The 19,074-nt window shown below is 50.0% G+C and overlaps 1 protein-coding gene across 1 annotated transcript in view; it reads right to left on the bottom strand.

Annotated features, from left to right (window-relative positions):
• Positions 1 to 3,216: 3,216 nt before the first annotated feature.
• CD38 (CD38 molecule) overlaps positions 3,217 to 19,074 on the bottom strand; it is a 38,647-nt gene continuing 22,789 nt past the window's right edge. The window contains exons 2-8 of the mRNA XM_045834472.1: positions 16,036 to 16,165; positions 14,223 to 14,358; positions 12,392 to 12,477; positions 9,528 to 9,601; positions 8,008 to 8,100; positions 7,578 to 7,664; positions 3,217 to 7,036 (exon numbers count right to left, since the gene is read on the bottom strand). Of these exons, the coding sequence (XP_045690428.1) occupies positions 6,973 to 7,036; positions 7,578 to 7,664; positions 8,008 to 8,100; positions 9,528 to 9,601; positions 12,392 to 12,477; positions 14,223 to 14,358; positions 16,036 to 16,165 (670 nt within the window). The 3' untranslated portion in view covers positions 3,217 to 6,972. The remainder of the gene's footprint in view (positions 7,037 to 7,577; positions 7,665 to 8,007; positions 8,101 to 9,527; positions 9,602 to 12,391; positions 12,478 to 14,222; positions 14,359 to 16,035; positions 16,166 to 19,074) is intronic.

Raw genomic sequence — 19,074 nt, 5'->3', positions numbered from 1 at the left:
TTACACGCGAGAGAAAACTGAGGCTTGGAAGGGTGACGCGACTTGCTCACTGTAGGACTCGAGTAGAATGTTTTGCCATGAATCCTATCTTTCTGTCACTGAGAGAGATGCCCCATGTGACTGAGAGAGAACCTTGGGTGATATGAAAACCAGGCCAGAGACGACCGTAAGAGTGTATATCCTAGGTAAGGGTTTCTGATCTCCCCTGGGAGTGAGGACCACTTACTGCCGTCTGACCCCACCCCAGGTGAGAGCAGTAGGCACAGCAGGCCCTTTAGTGGCTGCCGTTACTAACCCTTTTCACTTGTGCCTTCTCGGGGACTACACAGGAACGCCTGGCCCATGGTTCCCGAGAGCTTCAGTAAATGCCAGAGCTGGGATTTGAACCTAGTTCCATGGGCCACACCATTTTCTCCCCCACCCCCCGTGCTGCTTTTCTGTCTGTCTGGACATGGGGGCCTCTGTCCACCATGACCCTTCGGAGCATGACGGCGGGCCTTTCTCTCTCTCCTTCTCCCACTCTGCAAAGGGTTGCACCACCGCCTTCCGTCAATCTTCAACTTTAAGAACTTCCGATGCCAGCTGAATGTGGCCTTGGGCAGCTTGCATGGACCCACGGGACTCTGTTTCCAGTGCCTGCCCTGTGCTCTGGGGTCGAAGTGCTACCCCTGGCAGCTCAGCAGGTGCAGCAGGTGGGCACGGTCTTCTCTTTACAGGTGAGGAATCCGAAGCTGGGGACTCTCCCTCGACTAAGCACCAGGAGACTCACGTCTCCTTAAGTTTCATGTCCTCAGTGACTCTTTTAATGCACCCAAGTCCTGACTCTGCTGAATGGGACAGGCATGGAAAAACGCACCTACCTGGCTCTCAAGTTTCAAATTCACATTCAAGTTTCTGATTGAAAACACACATGTGTGTGCCCAACCCAGTAAACTCTCGTGGACTTAATATCTTACCCGAGTTTTACATTAACTTGAGAGGAAAATCCCATGTCACCCTACACTGTCAAACACTTCATTATCATTTATGCAGCTTTCTGTCCAATTCTACCAGTTTTCTTTCCATACACAATTTATGCAGATAAAATATATCTCTATCACATACTTTTAAAACCACACATTGCCTTTCTTTCCCTTCTAGTCAAAGACTAGACTCTATCCAGGAAAAGAATTGATTAATATTGGCGATGGAAGGAATATCAGTAAATCAGTTGTTCCACAGCGAGGCTGAAGCAGCCAGCAAAGTCAAGCCCGGAGCAGGGGGCTGCAGCGCAGAGGCAAGAACGGAGCAGAGGGTCGTGGCGACGGGAGCTCTGAGGACGAATAAACTTTGAGTGTCTGCCGTGTGCCAGGGTGAAGGATAAAGCACTGAACAGAACAGACCAAGTCTTGCCAGCATGCGGCGGAGATCCTGGGTAGCAGTGACTCGGGATGGGGGAAGGGAGGGAGAAGTCTCCCTGCGATCCGTCGGATTTGCCTTCCACCAGCTGTGGCTTCATGTCTGGGTCTCGGGCTGCTCCTGGAGTTTCATTGTTCAACAACTGTCACGAGGGCCATGCCTTACCCTCTGCTCCATTACTCCCAGGGTCTGAGCTTCTAAACCAAGTAAGCTTGCCAGGGAATTTCCTCTAGAATAAAAACAGGTTTCAACATTTTTTTAATTAAAGAAATGAACCGTAATAGAGCTCTTCCTAAGTGTCAAGCACCATCCTGAGATTTGTACTTCTATCATCTTGCTTAACGCCCGAGAGAACCCAGAGGTGGGCACTATCATCACCCCATCTCACAGGTAGAAACACTGAGGTCTGTTCCAAGACTTCCCATGTATCAGGCCCTGCGCACCAGGTGGATCTGCAGCCATGAACCTGAGGCTTCACGTGCCATCCACTGTGAACTGTGCATCACCCACTTTGCTTACTTCTAGTCCCAGAAACAGCAGTGGCCACGTCTCCCAGTGACAAAGTGACATCTGAGTGTCCTTGGGACAAGAACAACTTCTCTAAGAGGCTTCCAAAAGTGTATTGTCCTCCTGGAGAACCTGTAAGCTCCTGATATTCTCTGGAAAGTGCATTTCCAGCCAGACTTGTGCTCTGTCACTACAGCTGAGATCACTGGCTGACACTTGCGTGCAGTGTCTGGTGCGATGCATGTTAGGGTTCTCTTCTTTGCAGGTCTGCATCTCGCATCAAGACCTCAAGTGGTTCACGTTTATGTACCAGTTGAGACTCATACATTTCACTGTGTCAACACAGATGCCTGGGGGGTCTCAAGGTGGGTTTCCTCAGTAGAGGACAGAGGTGTGTTTGGTGATTCCCAAAGCTGAGGTTTTTAAATTATTATTATTTATTTATTTTTATAGAGAGAGGAAGGGAGGAAGGGAGAGGGAGAGGATCATCAACGTGAGAAACATCTATCGATCGCCTCTCACACAAGCCCTGACCAGGGACCAACCCCGCAACCCAGGTATGTGCCCTGACCAGGAATCCAACTGCCAACCTCTCACTGTGTAGGAGGACAATGGCCAACCAACTGAGCCACACTGATCAGGGCTGAGATCTTAATAAAAAGCAAAGAGCCCTAATCCTCCTTTGATTTTGATGTTTCAACAGGTAAAGAGGAGTTAGTGAGGATTTCTGGGCCTTCAATAGACTGTCAGTTTGGGCCGGCTCCCCCACCCACAAGACATGCCCAGGACAGTGGCCCGTGGTCTCTCCAGCTGCCCAATCATCTGATCTTGGGGCGGGGTCGGTGAGAGGGCCTGCTGCCTTTGACATGTCATCGCCAACTTAATTAATTCTTCTTTGAACTCCAGAGAGAACTGTCGTAGAGCTTTTCCCCCAGCTTTATTGAGGTATGATTGACAAACAAATATATATTTAAGGTATCCAGTGTGGAATTTTAGTATATGTATACTCCATGAAATGATTACCAAAACTGAGCTACTTAACATATCCATCACTTCACATAGTTACCTGTGGTGTGTGTGCGGTGAGAACACTGAGATCCACCCTCCTGGCAAAGGTCAAGCACGTGATGCAGTGCTACTCGCTGCAGTCCCCATGCTGAACACTAGGGCTCCAGAGCTTAGCCATCTTATAGCTAAAAGTTTACATGCTTTGGCCAGCATCTCCCCCACTTCTCCCAAAGCCTGTAAGTGAGATCAAGAGGTGTTTGCAGAGGCAACTGTTTTTTTCTTAAAAAAAAATGACTCCACAAAGTCTTTTTATTATTCTTTAATTGTTTATATAACTCATTTATGTCTATTATAAGCATTTTCCAAACTGGAAATTCACAGGTGTTCATGAACATGCCTCTTCTGTCTCTTAACTCTGGGGTCATCTGTCTCTTAACTCCGGGGTTTTCGCTACCTTTTGCTGCTGGCACTTCGATCAGAAGATGAGCATGGCAATGTGCAATGATGTGAATCAAGTTCAAGAATAAATTCCTTGCTAGGGACCAGTTCAAAACCTTCTGTGCTTTGTGAGTGTGAACTGAGGGCCAGCTAACCTCTGCCTCTGACGGAGACACACGGAACTGATTCCTTGGTGGGTCCTTAAAAATATATGTACATTGAAATGATGATTCTTAGTCATATAAATCATTGTTTTGTTAGTTAAAAACTGTGGACAATATTTGTTAACACTGTATTCATAAAATACCTTTTGTAGTTATATCATACTCTAGGTTTAATTTCACATTTTACTTTATACAATTTTAATTTGCCAGACGTAACATTTATCCAGTACATATAACTTCTACCCACAGAAACAGTACGGATTCTTCTTAAAAACCCACAGAAACAGTACGGATTCTCCCTGAGACACTCAAGTCACAGCCTTAGGAACTGTTTAAGGGAGAACGGGACACCAGGAGGTAGGCAGATGCCTCTCTGGCTGCATCCCTTGTGTCCAGGGCTGTGAACACATGGGATGAGCGTGTTTCAACAAAAGCGAAGGGTGCGGAAAACTGTCAAGCCAGAGAAAGAATGTGTTTTGCCAAAGTGTTTGACGTACATCCAGCTGTGTCTGCCAGGTATATAAGAGACACAGATATGGCACTAAACCGGTCCACACCAACAGTGACCCAGGGCAAGTGACGAGAAAGGCCCACTGAATGCAGAGTCGCTGTGGACTCAGAGGCACGGTTTTTGTGTCATGCAAGTGTGTATGTACATACGATATGCACACACACACACACACACACGTGTGTGTGTATACCTTTTCAAGTATTCAGCCTAAAATTTCAGAGCTGCATTGGAAAGCGTGCCTCAAAAATAAGGTCAAGAACCATGACAGAAGGAAAATAGCGAGGCTTCGGGAGTTAGAAAAGGGAAATTAGGTCCTGAATTATCCCCACGGCCTCTGGGTCAAGTATGATAGTGGGTGTGCATTGGGATAATACAAGGGTTTTCTGGGGCAGACAGGAATGCAGTGTGGTGGAGACAGGGTAGATGGTTTATGAGTAAACACTGAGGTTTATGAGCAATTGCTAATTCAGTGAAGACGTCACTTATAGAAAGAGGGACATAGAGGATCGATTTACATATGTAAGCCAGAAAGGCCATAGGACTAGAGATGGCTGCATGGTCCATGGCAAAGATACACAAGTGGCAACTACAGAGAGACAGGAGGCAGAGATGGGGGTCATGATAATAAAGATACAGAGGTAATGGCGTGAGGAAAGAGCTCCCCAGCCCTCAGCCACCCCAGGGCTCCAGGGCCCTCTGCAGCCCATGGTTGTGAAGACCATGGGACCAGTCCCCCTTAGTGTCCACCAACTGTGACCTGAACACTCAAATGAGTCTTCTTGGAAGAAACCTCTTGTGAATTGATTCCCCCCTGCCTATCTCGTCTTTGCCAGAGGATTTGGCAAAGAACACAATTGTTCTGATGTAGGCAGCCACTTCCTGGTGGATCTGGGTGAATAAGAAACATACATTCAGAGAGTCACCAAGCAAGCCCAGCAAGCAATAAGGCGGGCACCGTCCAGAGAGGAAGACGGTCTAGCCACCCAGTGGATTCGCAGGGACCTGTTGCTGAGAGCATTCTGCAGGCGGAGGTCATTGAAATCTGGGGCAAGTCTGAATCTTAATCAGAGCTGGTCCCAAGCACCTAGCCTCATGCCCAGCCAGCACTACATCCCATGAGGACGTGTTGAAGTGGAGAGGGGGCTACCGAAGAGTTTGCAGACTGACCACAGTGGCTGTAGCTACAAGGCTCTGGAAGGAAACAGGACTGCCAACCAGTGGCAGGCAGGAAGGAGTCAACCTTGGCTGAGGACTCGCTCACATAGGAGGCGCAGTGGTTTGTCAGTTTTTGTCCTCTTCTTTAGTTCTTACCACACTTCAGTGGGGATACATGTATAATCTTTATTGGAGTGGCCAGGATGCTGACATTCAGAAACATTAAGTATTTCATTCAAGATCACAGAGTGATGCCAAAACATGAACCCAGAAATGCCTTGCTCCAAAATGTATGCTGTTTCCAGCAATCCTAGTGGGTTCCCTCAAAGAGCCTCAAATTAGTTTAATAATTTTGTATTCAATGCATCTATATTTAAAATAAAACTAAAAGATCTCCAGATGTTTGAAAATTAAACAGCACATTTCTAAATGAGAATTAAATTGGAAAATATTTTTTAACTAAGAACTTAACTTAGAACCAAACTTAAGAACTGCAGCTAAAGCAGTACTCAGAGGGAAATTTATAGTACTGAATATATGTATAAGAAAAGAAAATGAACCGGAAAAAAATCAATGATCTCAACTTCCATTGCAAAAAGCTGAATTTAAAAATCCAAAGGTATTTTAAGGAATTTCTTTATCTTTAATAATAAAGAGAAGAACGAAAACCAATACAAAGACAAAATTTACAAAGCTCAAGGTTGTTTCTTTGAGAGGTAATACAAGTGATCATTCCTGATCGAGGCTGACCAAGAAAACAAGAGAAAGGGACAAACCGAAATGCCAGGATCAGGAACAACAACATAGTTTAACTCCTGACTACATATGTAAGACACTGAGCATGAGGGGCAGGAGGAAAAGGAAGAAGAGGAAACAATGTAACCGTTTTGAAGCCATCTAGAAAAATTACATTCCAGATTCTGCTAGTGTTCGATTTAATCTGACATGCCTTTCCTGAGAGAGAACATAAGGCACTTCCAGTTTAGTATTATAGGCCGAGAAAGAGAAAGCACATGTAGTCTGGGATCAAACAAAGCTGAGTTCAAACTGGCCTCTACCTGGAACCCCATGTATGACATTAGGTGAATTATGTTACCTCTCTTCCACCTTTTCCTCTAACAAACGGGAGATAACAATATCAACCTCACAGAGCTATTAGAAGGGTTAGAGGTAAAGAACCAAGCACATGAGTAGCTTATTGCCTACAGAATATTTTCCCCAGCGTGACCCACAACGATAGCATGGTAGTGTATCTGTAAAAAGGGGACAAAAATATATCCTGGGACAAGGTCATTCATTTGGAAATGTCACATTTTCTGAAAAGCTTAGACATCTACCTTTCTTTACTTACATGGTCCAATAAGAGAGGAGTGGTGTGGTCATCCTTCAACAGAAAGGATGTTACCAACACACAAACAACATAAAAGCATCGGCTGAAAACTACAATCGGATAACTTAAGAGAGTGTTTGAGATCTTGCTCCCGGACATGTCATCAGGGTTCAAATAAACTCTTACAAAATTTTTTAAAAGGTAAACTAATGTAAAATTTTCATTTCAACTTTATAGAATGATTCATCTTTTCTTGAATGTTAAGAGATCAAAATAAAAACTATGGCAGTAACACAATTTCTTTTTAAGACTTCGGCGAGGTAAGGCGTCCATCTCTGGTGCTGACGCGATGACAGAAGGGTCCCCCAGGTCCCCAGCTTTCCGCCGGCACGCCTCCCGCATCACGCACGGCCACGTACACCGCAGGGGGCTCAGAGATCCGAAACCGCCACGCCGACAGCTCACATTACAGATCTGCACGACGGATGCTCAGGATTTGTCACGCACTGGAGCAGCCGGAGAGGCCTGGGACGCAAAAGCAAACAGGAAGACCTGGAGGCGGTGCGATCCACCTACAGCCCCGTTCAGTTCATCGTCGAAAGGAGACACTCCCCAGCAAGCACAGTGTGCGTGGGCCACTTAGCACCCACACCGCTCCGCTCCTGCGGTGACGACCCAGGGAAAGGGCAAGTCCAGGCGTGCGTGACTTGGAGGGGGGCCCAGGTTAGTTTTGTTGCACTTGCCAGGCCATAAAAATAAGCGCCGAGAAGGGGTGTTTGGTAATGGTATGTGGGGATGAACATGTATATCCGGGTCTGACATGGCCTAGATACGGGCTATGAGTGTCAGCGGACCACCAAGAAAGGGCAGAAGCGGCAACCCGAGGAGGGACCCCATATCTTCCTCACAAGGTCACTGGCCCTGAACACGTCTGGGTTAGGCTGGGGGCGGGGTGGAAAGGAACAGAGGTCACCATAGATGGCCATCCCAGGTCACCATCACAGCCCACGGGAAATGCCTGCAGATGGCTAGATGGCTATACCTTCTTCAAGAACAAATCGATTACCTGTAGTCATCCTGGCAGGTAAATGTGATATTCTTCTTTTCTAAAATCAACTTCAGATCATTGATGAGGGAACTCGAGCATGTGTGACTAGGGAGGAAAGAGGAAAGTGTTAGGACAACAAGATCTTACAGACATCTCCTGAACCTATCCCTTCTGGGCAGCAGGCCTCCGCACAGCCCGGGGACGAGGCGGAGAAGCAGGGCTGCCTCTCGGAGTCCGCAGGCCCGCGGGGAGCCAAAGCTGCAAAGTGGGTTGGCATCTATCATAGAGATAAAATGGAGAGGTGGTTGGGATGAGCTAAATGGGACATAACGCCCAGTCCGTTTCTGGAGCCCGCCTTTCCTCAGCACATTCATGTGACTGTGAATTCTTTTGTGGACCAATTCCCAAAATAACCCTGAGAATGTACGGGTGCAGAGTAGTAACATACCTGGGAGGTCCTTCAAGGTCACGCATCACCCAGGCTTGTAGTGTAGGAGCCTTCTCTGGACGCAAATTATAGATTTCCACACGTCCAAAGGTGCTAAGACAGAAGGGGCAGAGAGCATTGTTAACCCCAAACCAAATCGTTCAGGCACCCAAAGCCCCTGGGAGAAGCACGCAGGGCGGGCGCCGTTGGTTAGAACCCACCCTCTGGAACTGGTGCCCCTTTACTCTTCCAGTGTGACCCTCCGTGGGTGAAGATCCTCAAAATAAGATTCTTAATCTGTTGATGTTAATTCTTTAAGTACTTGCTCTTCCAAGAGTGGGCCTTAGGCAACATAAGGACCTCTCCTGGGTGCTAGTTAGAATGGCAGAATCTCAGTCCAGCACCCGCTGCCGCACCAGTACCTGAAGCTGGGCAATCTCCGGGTGGTCCGCACACTCAGGCAAGTGGGAGCATGACTTTGAGAGGCCCCGGCGCCCTGTTCTACCCCCACCCCCATGCCTGAGCTCATCCCCATTAGTCTCTGGCACCTGGCACTCCTATAGCAAGTACTTGGGTCTCTCCTAGCAGATTATAACATTCTGGAATGTTAGCACTGTCACCCAAAAGCCCACACACGACGCTGAGGTTAAAAGAAGACGGAAACACAAATGCTTCTTTGTAGAATTAAATATTAAAGCAGGAGAGAAGGAAATTGAATCTGCAGCACCTAGAGTGTTCCTCCCTCTTCATCTAGCCCTGTCCAGGGAAAGTGTGGCAAACAGACTCCACAGCTCATTCACGGGGTGAAATCTGGAAGTACAGAAGCCAGCAGAGAAGGAAGGCGTCGGTGTGGCCAACGGTGCGGATTAACTGAGGCGATCACGTTGAGCACTTTCTTTCTGTCAGGCACAGAGCTCGGCGTTTTTCATGCGTTAGCTCAGCTCATCATCCCGTCACTGTCACCTCAGCAGGTGCATACACCGCAGGGGCAAAGAGGTTAAGGGCGCCACCTAACCTCACCTACGGAATCCACGGTGAGCTCTGGAGTCCCACCTCTTGCTGACTAAACCGCTTGCTGACAGTGTCTGCAGAGAGAATGCAGCTCAAGAGTACAGCACAGCTCCTGGTGCTCCCAACGGTGGTCATAGTGCAGAACCGGGGCTTGCATGTTCATGCAGGAGAGAGGGGCCGGGGCAGGTTTTCGCGGATGGTGAGGATTTAGGCAGAAGGCGGGAGGGGGCAGGTTATACGGGAGCAGCAGCGTGCAGTGCCACAGAAGACGAAGCTGAGGACATTCCACCAGGCCTCGAAAAGGCAAGACAGGGAGCTGGACAAGCGCAAGGACCATACGGACCTTGAGAGGATTATGCGCGACCGAGAAGACAGACAGAAACATTCACTTAGAAAGACAACAATTTTACCCTTTCTTAGCCCAAATCTTTATTACCCGACCTTAAACATGAGGTGTGTGTTTTTCCATAGGTGAACTATCAAATAGGCTGAGTTAACCCTTGCAAATTAGAATGCAAAGAAATAAGTACCTGTTTTTATCAAAGGTGTTACTGTTGGACCCGTTGAGCACCACCTGGACCGTACCACAGGCATTTTTTGCAAACTTTAAAAAAAGAAACAAAGAAAGCTCACAATGCTGCAGCATGCAGACTTAACCAGCACTCCTCAGCAGGTGCACCCCAAATAGCCCTTAGCATTCGCTGGTTAAGGGGGAAGAGCTCAGCGTGGCCCAGTCTGTGCATTTCCATCCCAAACCACCAGAGGGCTTATGCATCCCAGGAGAGCTCCGGAAGCAGCTGCTCTCTGATCTGCGTTTGCACGATGAGGTTGCAAATTCAACCTCTGAGCTCCAAAGTCAGAAGTTCAGATGAGTAAGAGGAACATCGCTGGAGGAGGAAGATAAAAGCGCTTTCTTGGTGTCATAAACTCAGACACTGCATATTTCATTTAGGGAGAGGGGTAGATGATTTTGGGGTAAGGGAAATGGGGACCCTGAAAAGGTGACATTGAGGCCTGCACGGGCACAAAAAGAAATGGGGGCCCTGGCTGGTATGGCTCAGTGGATTGAGTGCTGGCCTGCACACCAAAGGGTCGCCGGTTCAATTCCCAGTCGGGGCACATGCCTGGGGGGTGGGCCAGGTCCCCGGTGCAGGGGGCACATGAGAGACAACCACACATTGATGTTTCTCTTCCTCTCTTTCTCCCTCCCTTCCCCTCTCTCTAAAAATAAATAAATAAAAATCTTTTTTAAGAAAAGAGAGACATGGGGAATGAATGAATATTGTTAAGCAAAGACTTTTATTTCCTCATGCAACCAACATTCAGCCAGATTCTTTGCAAGGCCCTGCAGAAAACAAAATGAGCAAAACAAAGCAATCTGCATGCCTCCCACAGGAAGCCCACCCCCAGGTCTCCTTCTCATCTTATGCCACCATCTCACCCAGCAAGGATGAGCTTCATGTGAGCTCAGAGAAGACTGGCTCCATGACATGGGGTCACACCTGCCCAGACCCACGATGGCGACCAGAAAAGCTGGAAAAGACAGCAGATTGAGGGCAAGTGTGCCCGAGTGTAGGGGGAGTCAGAAATGGGGCTGCAGAGGAAGATTGGCGCAGGGATTTAAACCCAGACACGGCAGCCATTGAGAGGAGAAGCATGCGGTTTTGGCTGAGTGGAGACTCCCGTGGCCCTGGGAGAGAGGACCACATGCCTTTGCCAGAGTGGGGACCCCCGCAGCTTTAGAAGGGGGAACCATCACCTGGTTTTAGCAGAGATCCCGGCGACACAGCTGAGGGTGCCGGGAACCCAGGGAGGTCTCCCAGTCGAGACGGAGTACTAACTGGGAAGAACCAGAGGACTGCCTGAGCCATGGACTTCTATTTCCTTTCCTGAGATACGGTACTCTGGACTGGGCAAAGGGGGAAGGAAGGACTGTGTCTGTTTGTGGGTGTTTTAAGGGACTTTAGGATTTTTGATAAAGACATTAGGTCACTACTTGAAGTTTACATAGCATTAAATAAACAGTTCCTTTCCTTTTCACAAATCTCTGGCATTGAGAGACGTCTTTCCTCTGGCGTTGGACATAACGGACCCGGGGCCTTCTTTCAATAACAGTATATCGTCCCAGCACCCCCTCCCCCTTGTTTGTTCTGTAACAGATGCACCTTCAATCCCCGTCACCACTGTGCGCCTAGCTGCAGGGACCACATGGCGAACACAGGCAGGTGCTCGCCACATATATAAAATGTGACTCGGCTTTAAAAGCTTTTAGCAACAGCCCTGCCCCAAAACTTATTGTAGAGTGACAAAACAGGCACTTTTCTCAGAAAAAGCAAGAAGCTTTTCTCAAAAACACAACCCACAAAAAACTATATGGTGCTTCTGATTTGTCACAGCACACAGTAGGCACTCAACCAATACGTGTTAAAGGAACACAGTCTTAGTTAGTGGGACAGTGGTATCATTTTAAAATATCGCAGTAACCCCAGGGGGCAGGCACTGCTTTTCTCCGCACGTGACAAATGAGGAATCGGTGTCAGACAGATGGTTCAAGTCTGTCCAAGTGGAACCAGTCTCTGGGCTTCAAACCCCAGACTCCCTCCTTGGTCTCTGCCGGGGTTTACCGGAATCTCCTCAAGGTGGGCTGGGCTCTCTCTCCTGACTAGCCCACTGACCTTGAATGAGTCCCTTAGCCTCTAAGCCTTCCTTTGTCACCTTCCCTCAGCACGAATTGTGAGGAGTAAAGGCGTGAGCCAGCCAGCTTAGAGTGGCATCAGAACTAGAGAGAAGTGGGTGGGGAAGCCTGTGACCGTGTCCCGGCCTGGATTCTGGATCCAGAGTCGGGCAACTTGGGATCCACTCCCGACCCGCCCCTCGCTGTGTGCACTCACTACTAGATCGCTCCCTTACCTGCAGCTCTGTTTTGTCATCTGTAAAATGCTGCGATACTCGTGGTCCCTACTTTACAGGGTCCTTGTGAGGATGAAAGGTTTTGGTCCTTGTGCCTGGCACCTGGCACACAGGAAGTGGTCTGCAGGGATAAGTTAGCCAGACGGTTCCAGGAACCTAAGGGTGGTCAACACCTGGACCGGAGGATTAAACCCAGCAGGGGACTCCTGGCCGCCAAAGCCAAAATGTGGGTAAGAGCAGGGGTTCGCCAACTGGTGCCCACGGGGCCCTCCACCGCATGCCCTAAAATTACACATGAAAATCTTCTAGAATGTACTCGGGACTCTTTTCCTTGGGGAAGGATCTCATACTTTTGTTCCTAAAAGGATCTGTGATCTTCCCCAACCCCTGAAAACAAAAAAAAAAAAATCAAGCCAAACACTGGCTAGAAGACCTCGTCATTGTTCGGTCTCCGAAATTCTGGCACGTCGCGGTGGCCACTCACCCGCCTGGACACCGCCTCCCAGAACACGGACACCGTGTTGTTGCGGCAGTCTTTCCTCCAGTCGGGGCAGGACTGGTAGTTCATATCTGAAAGGGATGGTTTACAGGAATATTTACAGTGCGAAATCCAAGATCTAATCAAGCCGCACTCTCCCCTGGCTGTTCGATCCCAGCGGCGGCGGCGGCGTCATCCGCCGGCCTCCCTGCCAAGGCGGAGGGGGGACGATGGACACGCCCGGACCCAATTTAACTAAGTGCCCCCTGAATCCCGTCCAAGTCCTTACCTTACCCTCCACATCCCGGACGGGGACACGGTGACCAGCTCTGAGTCACTGTTCCGGGAAGCTGCGGAGAGCTCGTCTGGCAGAGACGAGCCCCCACCGCGGCCCTGGCGCGCTGCAGCCGTAACACTGGGCCCCGGGGCAGAGAAGGGGTTCTCCCCGACCACTCCAGGGTTTCCGGCCAACAGCCCCCGCCCCCCCGCCTCTCCCCCACCCCTGCTGACAGCTTTCCTCTCCTCCCCACTAGACCTGCACCCTGTGGCCTCTGAGCCGACCCCCACTCCCGGCCAGGCAGCCAGGACAGATCCAGAGCGTGAGCTCACGCTTCCTGCGTCACTCCTCCCGGGGATGCCCACCCCCGTGCACAGACATTTCCTAGTTCCCTTTGACGTTTAGTCGGCAAATGGGATTGTAAGGCATTTACAGTGTGCCGTGGGATGGTGTGACACACACATGTACCTTGTGGAAAGATTTCCCCGTGTGGGGAACACACCCCTCACCTCACATACTTATCTGTGTGTGTGCCTGTGTCCCTGAGAGAACACGCGGGGTCTCTGCTGTCCCAGAAAACTGCAATCACGCTGCCACCATGTGGTCAACTATGGTCGCCTGCTGCACTCGAGACCCTTGGACCTCGCTCCTCTTCTAAGTGAACCTCCACACCGGTTCCCCAACCTCTGCGCATAGCCCCGCCCTCCGCCCCTGGCCACCACTTTCTACTCTGCTTCTCCAAGCTCGTCTTTTTTTTTAAAGATTCCACCTTTAAGTGACAGCAGGCAGTACTTGTTTTTCTCTGCAGAAGCGGACCGACCCAACCACTCCCTGCCACACGAGGCCTATATGTGCACTTCTATGTGCCACACGCTCTCCATCCGTCACCCCCGACGGACACTTGAGTGTTAAGTCCTGGGGACGGAGAGGAAGGGGACAGAGGCCTGCCCGCAGGGGACACACCATCTGGGCAGAATCGAATACATCAGAGAAAGGTCAGTTTGGGTTGGGGGCGGGGCCAGCACCCCTAGGGAAGGAAGGTTGGTGTTGAACTTGATTTGGAAGGATGAGTGAGAGTCTGCAGACTGACCAGAGGGGAAGGAGCTCCAGGCCGAGGTGTGACAGCCCCGAGGGAGGGAGCTGGGAGACGAGAATCCAAAAGACAGAGGCCAGGCCACGCTCAGGAACCTGAACCTTATCTTAGAGGCAAAAGACAGCTGCTTAGGTTTTAGATTAGAGACAGAACCAGCCCCACTGAGGCAGCCAGCGGGGGCTGACCAGCATGCAGATGGTCAGGACAGTCTGAATCGGAACCAGGGTGGGTGCGTTCGTGTGCTGGACACAGGGAGTGGGGACGGGAGAAGGCAGGAGGGATGAACACATGCGTTGCTCTGAAGAACAGATTTTACGTCAGGCTGGTTGTCAGCGGGACACCGATGGCATTTGGGTGGGCACCTGGGGCCCTGTCCTCCACAAAGGGTCTCTCGGGGCCCCCAGCAGAGCCCAGGGCTCCTTCGCCCCACGCGTCGCTGGACGACCCCAGACGGCCCAGACCCTCACCAGAGGAGCCTGCGTCTCCGCACCACGTGAGGCCGTCGGCCATGTAGCCCAGCAGCGTGTCCTCCAGCGTGAACATCTCCCGCTGCACCCGCGTGTACTGATGCACCAGCTCACTGGACTTGCTCCACAAGACGACCTGGGAGAGAGGACACACGACCTGTTACCGAGATCGCTGCAGTGAGCCAGAGCACACCCACATGCCAAACCCACACCCTTTGAAACGGAAGGTGAGCACAGGAAATAGAGTAAAGCACAGGTAGTCAGGGTAAGGGCTGCTCGGTTCACGGCCGCTGTGAGTGTGTGTGTGTGCGTTCTAGGTCACAGTGTAAAATGAGCTTATCGTTCTGGGTCACCATGAAAAGAAGTGTGAAAGCCACGGATCCAAATCTTAACCCCAGCCCTGGCTGGCGTAGCTCAGTGGATTGAGTGAGGGCTGCAAACCAAAGTGTCGCAGGTTCAATTCCCAGTCAGGGCACATGCCTGGGTTGCAGGCCATGACCCCCAGCAACCGTACATTGGTGTTTGTCTCTCTCTCTATCTCCTTCCCTTCCCTCTCTAAAAATAAATAAATAAAATATTTTTTAAAAATTAAAAAAAAAATCTTAACCCCAGACAGAGGACTAGAACACATCTGGGGAAGCCATGTGGACGTTGCAGAATTCCTGGAGTTATCTGCAGAGCAATTTTGTCTCCGTGCTGTGCTGGGTGAGAAGTGCCCTTTGTTTCTTAAAGAGCTCCGCACCCCCTGCTTCCTTTCCCAAATCTCCCCTATCCTCACAAAAAAGAAAAGAAAGAAAAACAAAAGAGCAAATACAGGGAGTTTTTCAGGGTGCCTTGTAAAGGTACAAAAAGTCAAAAAATTTCAGAGCACGCTTCAGCTCCAGGGATCTGCTCCTTCTGACTGGGAGGCCATGGAGGGCATGCTTGGAAGCCTGGGTCCTGCCGTCACGCTGCCCTACCAGGGCCCAGCATCACCGCTGATTAGTTGTCTGACCTGGGACAACCAGAGAAAAGCCTCACTTTTTCCGTCTGTGAAATGGTAACAAGAATAATTGGCAGAAACTCTTGGGATGCTGAGGAGATTGGACGAGACAATGCAGGTGAAGGGTGTAGTCCCATGTCTGGGCCGGAGCCCCATGTCACCCAGGCCTGTGCTTGGTGCCCCCAGCGGGGGCTCCTTGGTGACTCCCGCTCCCTAGTGACAGGATGAGAGGCTGTGACAGGGCTCACAGGCTCCACACAGATGACGTGGGGCGTGTTTCATGCTGGCTCCAGGATAAACAGGGTAGGAAAACCCAGGCGTCTCTGGCTCCAGACCTCGTGCTGGTGCAACTGGTCACTTCTAGCACCAATGAACTTGAGGAGCTGCTGGTCACCGAAACTCCCCAGAGCTCCCTTTTCTCACTGGCGGCATGGGGATGGTGACACCCGACCTGGGAAATGCAACTTGGTGGTGTTGTCGTGATCCTTGTCACCAGAGGTCCAAGGCGAGTTTTGTAATTACACAAAGTTGGGTTATTCTTGTTTGGGTCGGATTGGGTTTCCTGTTAGGTGTGTTCTGCCTGATTTTTAATTAAGTGTCGCTTTCTCTTTCCGAATCCCCACTTCTCTCGGACCTCCCTGCTCCAACGTCCCAGACCCGAATCCTATCCCGGTCTCCCACTAGCCCCACAGACTCCATCCCTGCCAAGCACACCTACATTCTCCTGTCCCGATTATTCCTCTTCCCTCCTGCTGGCCAAAATCTGGACCTGTGACCTCGTCCCGCTGGCTTCCGGCCTCAGTGCTAAAACCAAGTCCGTGGCCCAGTTACCTTGCTGCAGGGTATGGTTTGACTGGTCAGGTCCATCAGCGGCTGGTAATCTTTCTCCCTGGAGCTACAGGGGTCCTTAGAAAGAAACGCATTCTGGAACGCCTTCACTATCTCCTGGCAGTCTTTCTGTCTGTGAGATAAAACGTGGGAAATAAAATCAAGCATGAATGATGAGATCTCAAACGTATTTTTGGAGCATAATTACCCTTCCCCCTCAAAACCTCACGTAGGGAGCACATACGGAGGGCCACACAGGTCACACGCATGACGCCACCTCATCGTGCATTTTCAGGGGTGATCACTACTGTGTCTGCCCCACAAAGCCCCTGCCCCCCAGGGAGCTCACTCTCTGGTTAGAGAGACCAACAGGACGCAAACAGGCAAACACGTTACCGTATTGTTTAGACTATAAGACGCTAGCACAGTATGCTATTTATGTTATTAATTATTTTACCACATTTTTTTTGCTTCAAAATTTTGTTTTCTGTTTGCCTGCTCTAAAACCTAGGTGCATCTTATGGTCTGAAAAATACGGTAATGAAATAAGCACAGATGATTATAACCATGCAGGAAACCAGCTGGGGGTGGGTGAGAGCAAAATACCAAAGCAGCGACCACTTTAGGGAGGCTGGTGAGGCGCGGCCTCCCTGAGAGGTCATTTTCGCCGAAACTAAGTGATGAGAAAAAGCGTCTTCCAGACCAAGGGCGTTGCATGTGCCAAGGCTCTGAGGCAGAAAGGAACCTGTGGATTTCGAGGAACAGAGAGACGAACAGCATCACCACAGTGTAAGGAAGCAAGGGGGCGGGGCTTGGTGGCAGTCAAGTCAGAGAAACAGTCGAGAGCAGGTCACTTGAGCCTTTCAGATGGAGGTAAAGATGCCTAATTCTACTCCAATTACAGTGGGAAAGCCACTGGATGGTTTAAAGCACAGAAGTCGCCTCATCTGATTGTTGACTTTGAAAAATCGCTCTGGGAAACTCTGAGCGGGCCCCACAGAAGGAGAAGAATGGCTGAAATAGAAATTTTAAGCCCAGGTCCCCTGCAAACAGGCCCTGGTGGGGGGAAAGCAGCAGGCCAGGAAGAACAGAACAGATGGGGGGACGTAGACAGCTGGGGGGACTTTCCTAGTGTGTCTGTGTTAAACAAGGGCTCGTAAGCCCATCAGTTTCTCCGGGCAAAGAGGCGGGTTCCTCTGGGAGAGTCTGGTTATCAATGTCAGGACAAACCCCAGCGCTTGGAGCAGGACCCTCGGCGCAGCGCGGGGTCAGGCAGCGTGACCTGGGGACAGAAAGACGAGGCCCGTTTTCTCCTCCCTCTGAGCCTGCTCTCCCACTGCAGAGACGAGCCACGCGGGCCACCGCACAGGGGCCCCTGCCTCCCCAGTTCAGACTGGCTTCCCCACCTAAGCCAAGAATCGGAGAGTGTCGGCATGGCATAGGCTCTTCCGCAGAAGCCACCCCGCCCACCCACTCTTTGGGGGACAGGAAGCAGGGCCAAGCCCTTTGGTTGATGACAAAGATGAAGCCCTTGAGTTAGGCTGCCCGTCTGACCTCTGGCCCTGCCGGTTATGCTGTGTGTCCTTGGGAAAGGCGCCCAACCCCTCTCTGCCTGTTTCCTCATCTGTGGCATAGCTACCCTAACACAAGTGTTCTGGGGTTGAATAAAACACAGGCTAAAGCCTTTCACAACAGTGCCCAGAGCAGAACAGGGGCTCAATCAACATCAACATTCTCTCTCCTTCCTTCATGTTTGTGCCCCTTGCTCAGACCTTCTTGAGGGGAGCCATCCTGCCCGGACAGCAGGCGTGGGCGTGGCCCGCACAGCCATCTCCTGCTAACCTGGGAATGTGGCTCCTCCCCACAGGGTCCCGGAGGACCGTCAATACGTCCCATACCTGGGGTGGTGAGAACGCACAGCTGCTCAGGGTCAGAGATGTAGGGCACAGACCCAAGCCAGAGGCACCCCTGCTTGTCTCCTTGTCCAGAGGCAATGTGAGTTTCCCCATGCTCTCAGTTTTGGGTGACACACACCCTCACCTTAGTAAGAATCAGCCTAGAAAATGTAACTGCTTTGATGTAAAGCAGCCACAGGACAAAATGCCAGATCATCACCCACTGGCTGGGTAGAGTGGGGTAATAATAATAATAATAATAAAACAATAGGTAACACTTACTGAGAGTTTAATATATGTTTTACATGCATATATCATTAAGCCTCACAACACTTCTATGAGCAGGTATATCAGGATTTTATTTGAGTTAATAAGACCAAAAATTGCAAGAATTTAAATAGGATAAAATTTTATTTCTTGCTTAGATATAAATCTGGAGGTCAGTATCTGAGACTGGCATGACATTCCTCATGTCAGAGACCCAACTGCTCACTCCAAAACGGCTGCTTCAGTTCCAGCCATCACAACTACCTTCCAGTCCAGACGAAAAAATTAAAGAAAAGAAAAATGAAGAGAAAGAAGAAGGAAGAGGAGGAAAAAGCAGCAGGAAAGAGTATGTGCCAGCTGCTTTTTAATAACAGAAACTAAAAGATGTTCTTACTGTTTGCTCTTATCTTATTTGCTAAAATGTAGTCACATGGCCACACGCAGCTGCGGGGGAAGATGAGAGATGCAATCTTTAATCACACTGCTAGCATTGCCCTATGAAGCAGGCTGTTAACTGCTCCAGCCTCAGTTTCTTCATCTACCAAAAGGAGATGGTAACACCTGACGAGTGGGAGGTTTGCGAGGATTAACTGAGGCAACACAGGGCAGCTGCCAGGCGCCCGGGAGGGTTCTCTTCATGGACTCCCCTCAGTTTCCCCAGTCGGCACAGGACATTTCCACTGTGTCCCTGCCTGACTCCAAACGCTGTCCCAGGACCCCGTTATCCACCTGGTTTTCTCCAAACACTATACACCTAAAGAACAGTTATTCCATTTTGTACTCTGGGTCAATCAAAATCCATGGGGCACTGTCCTGGGATATTAAGAGAAAAGCTGTCTGGTGGCTGTTTCATGTCAGGGGATCACATTTGAATTCCATT

Source organism: Phyllostomus hastatus, unplaced genomic scaffold, assembly GCF_019186645.2.
Source record: "Phyllostomus hastatus isolate PE091 unplaced genomic scaffold, TTU_PhHast_1.1 phas_contig_196, whole genome shotgun sequence".
In the NCBI taxonomy this organism is placed as follows: domain Eukaryota; kingdom Metazoa; phylum Chordata; class Mammalia; order Chiroptera; family Phyllostomidae; genus Phyllostomus; species Phyllostomus hastatus.
The sequence above is the reverse complement of the archived record's forward strand: the minus strand, read 5'-3'. Positions and strand labels throughout refer to the sequence as shown.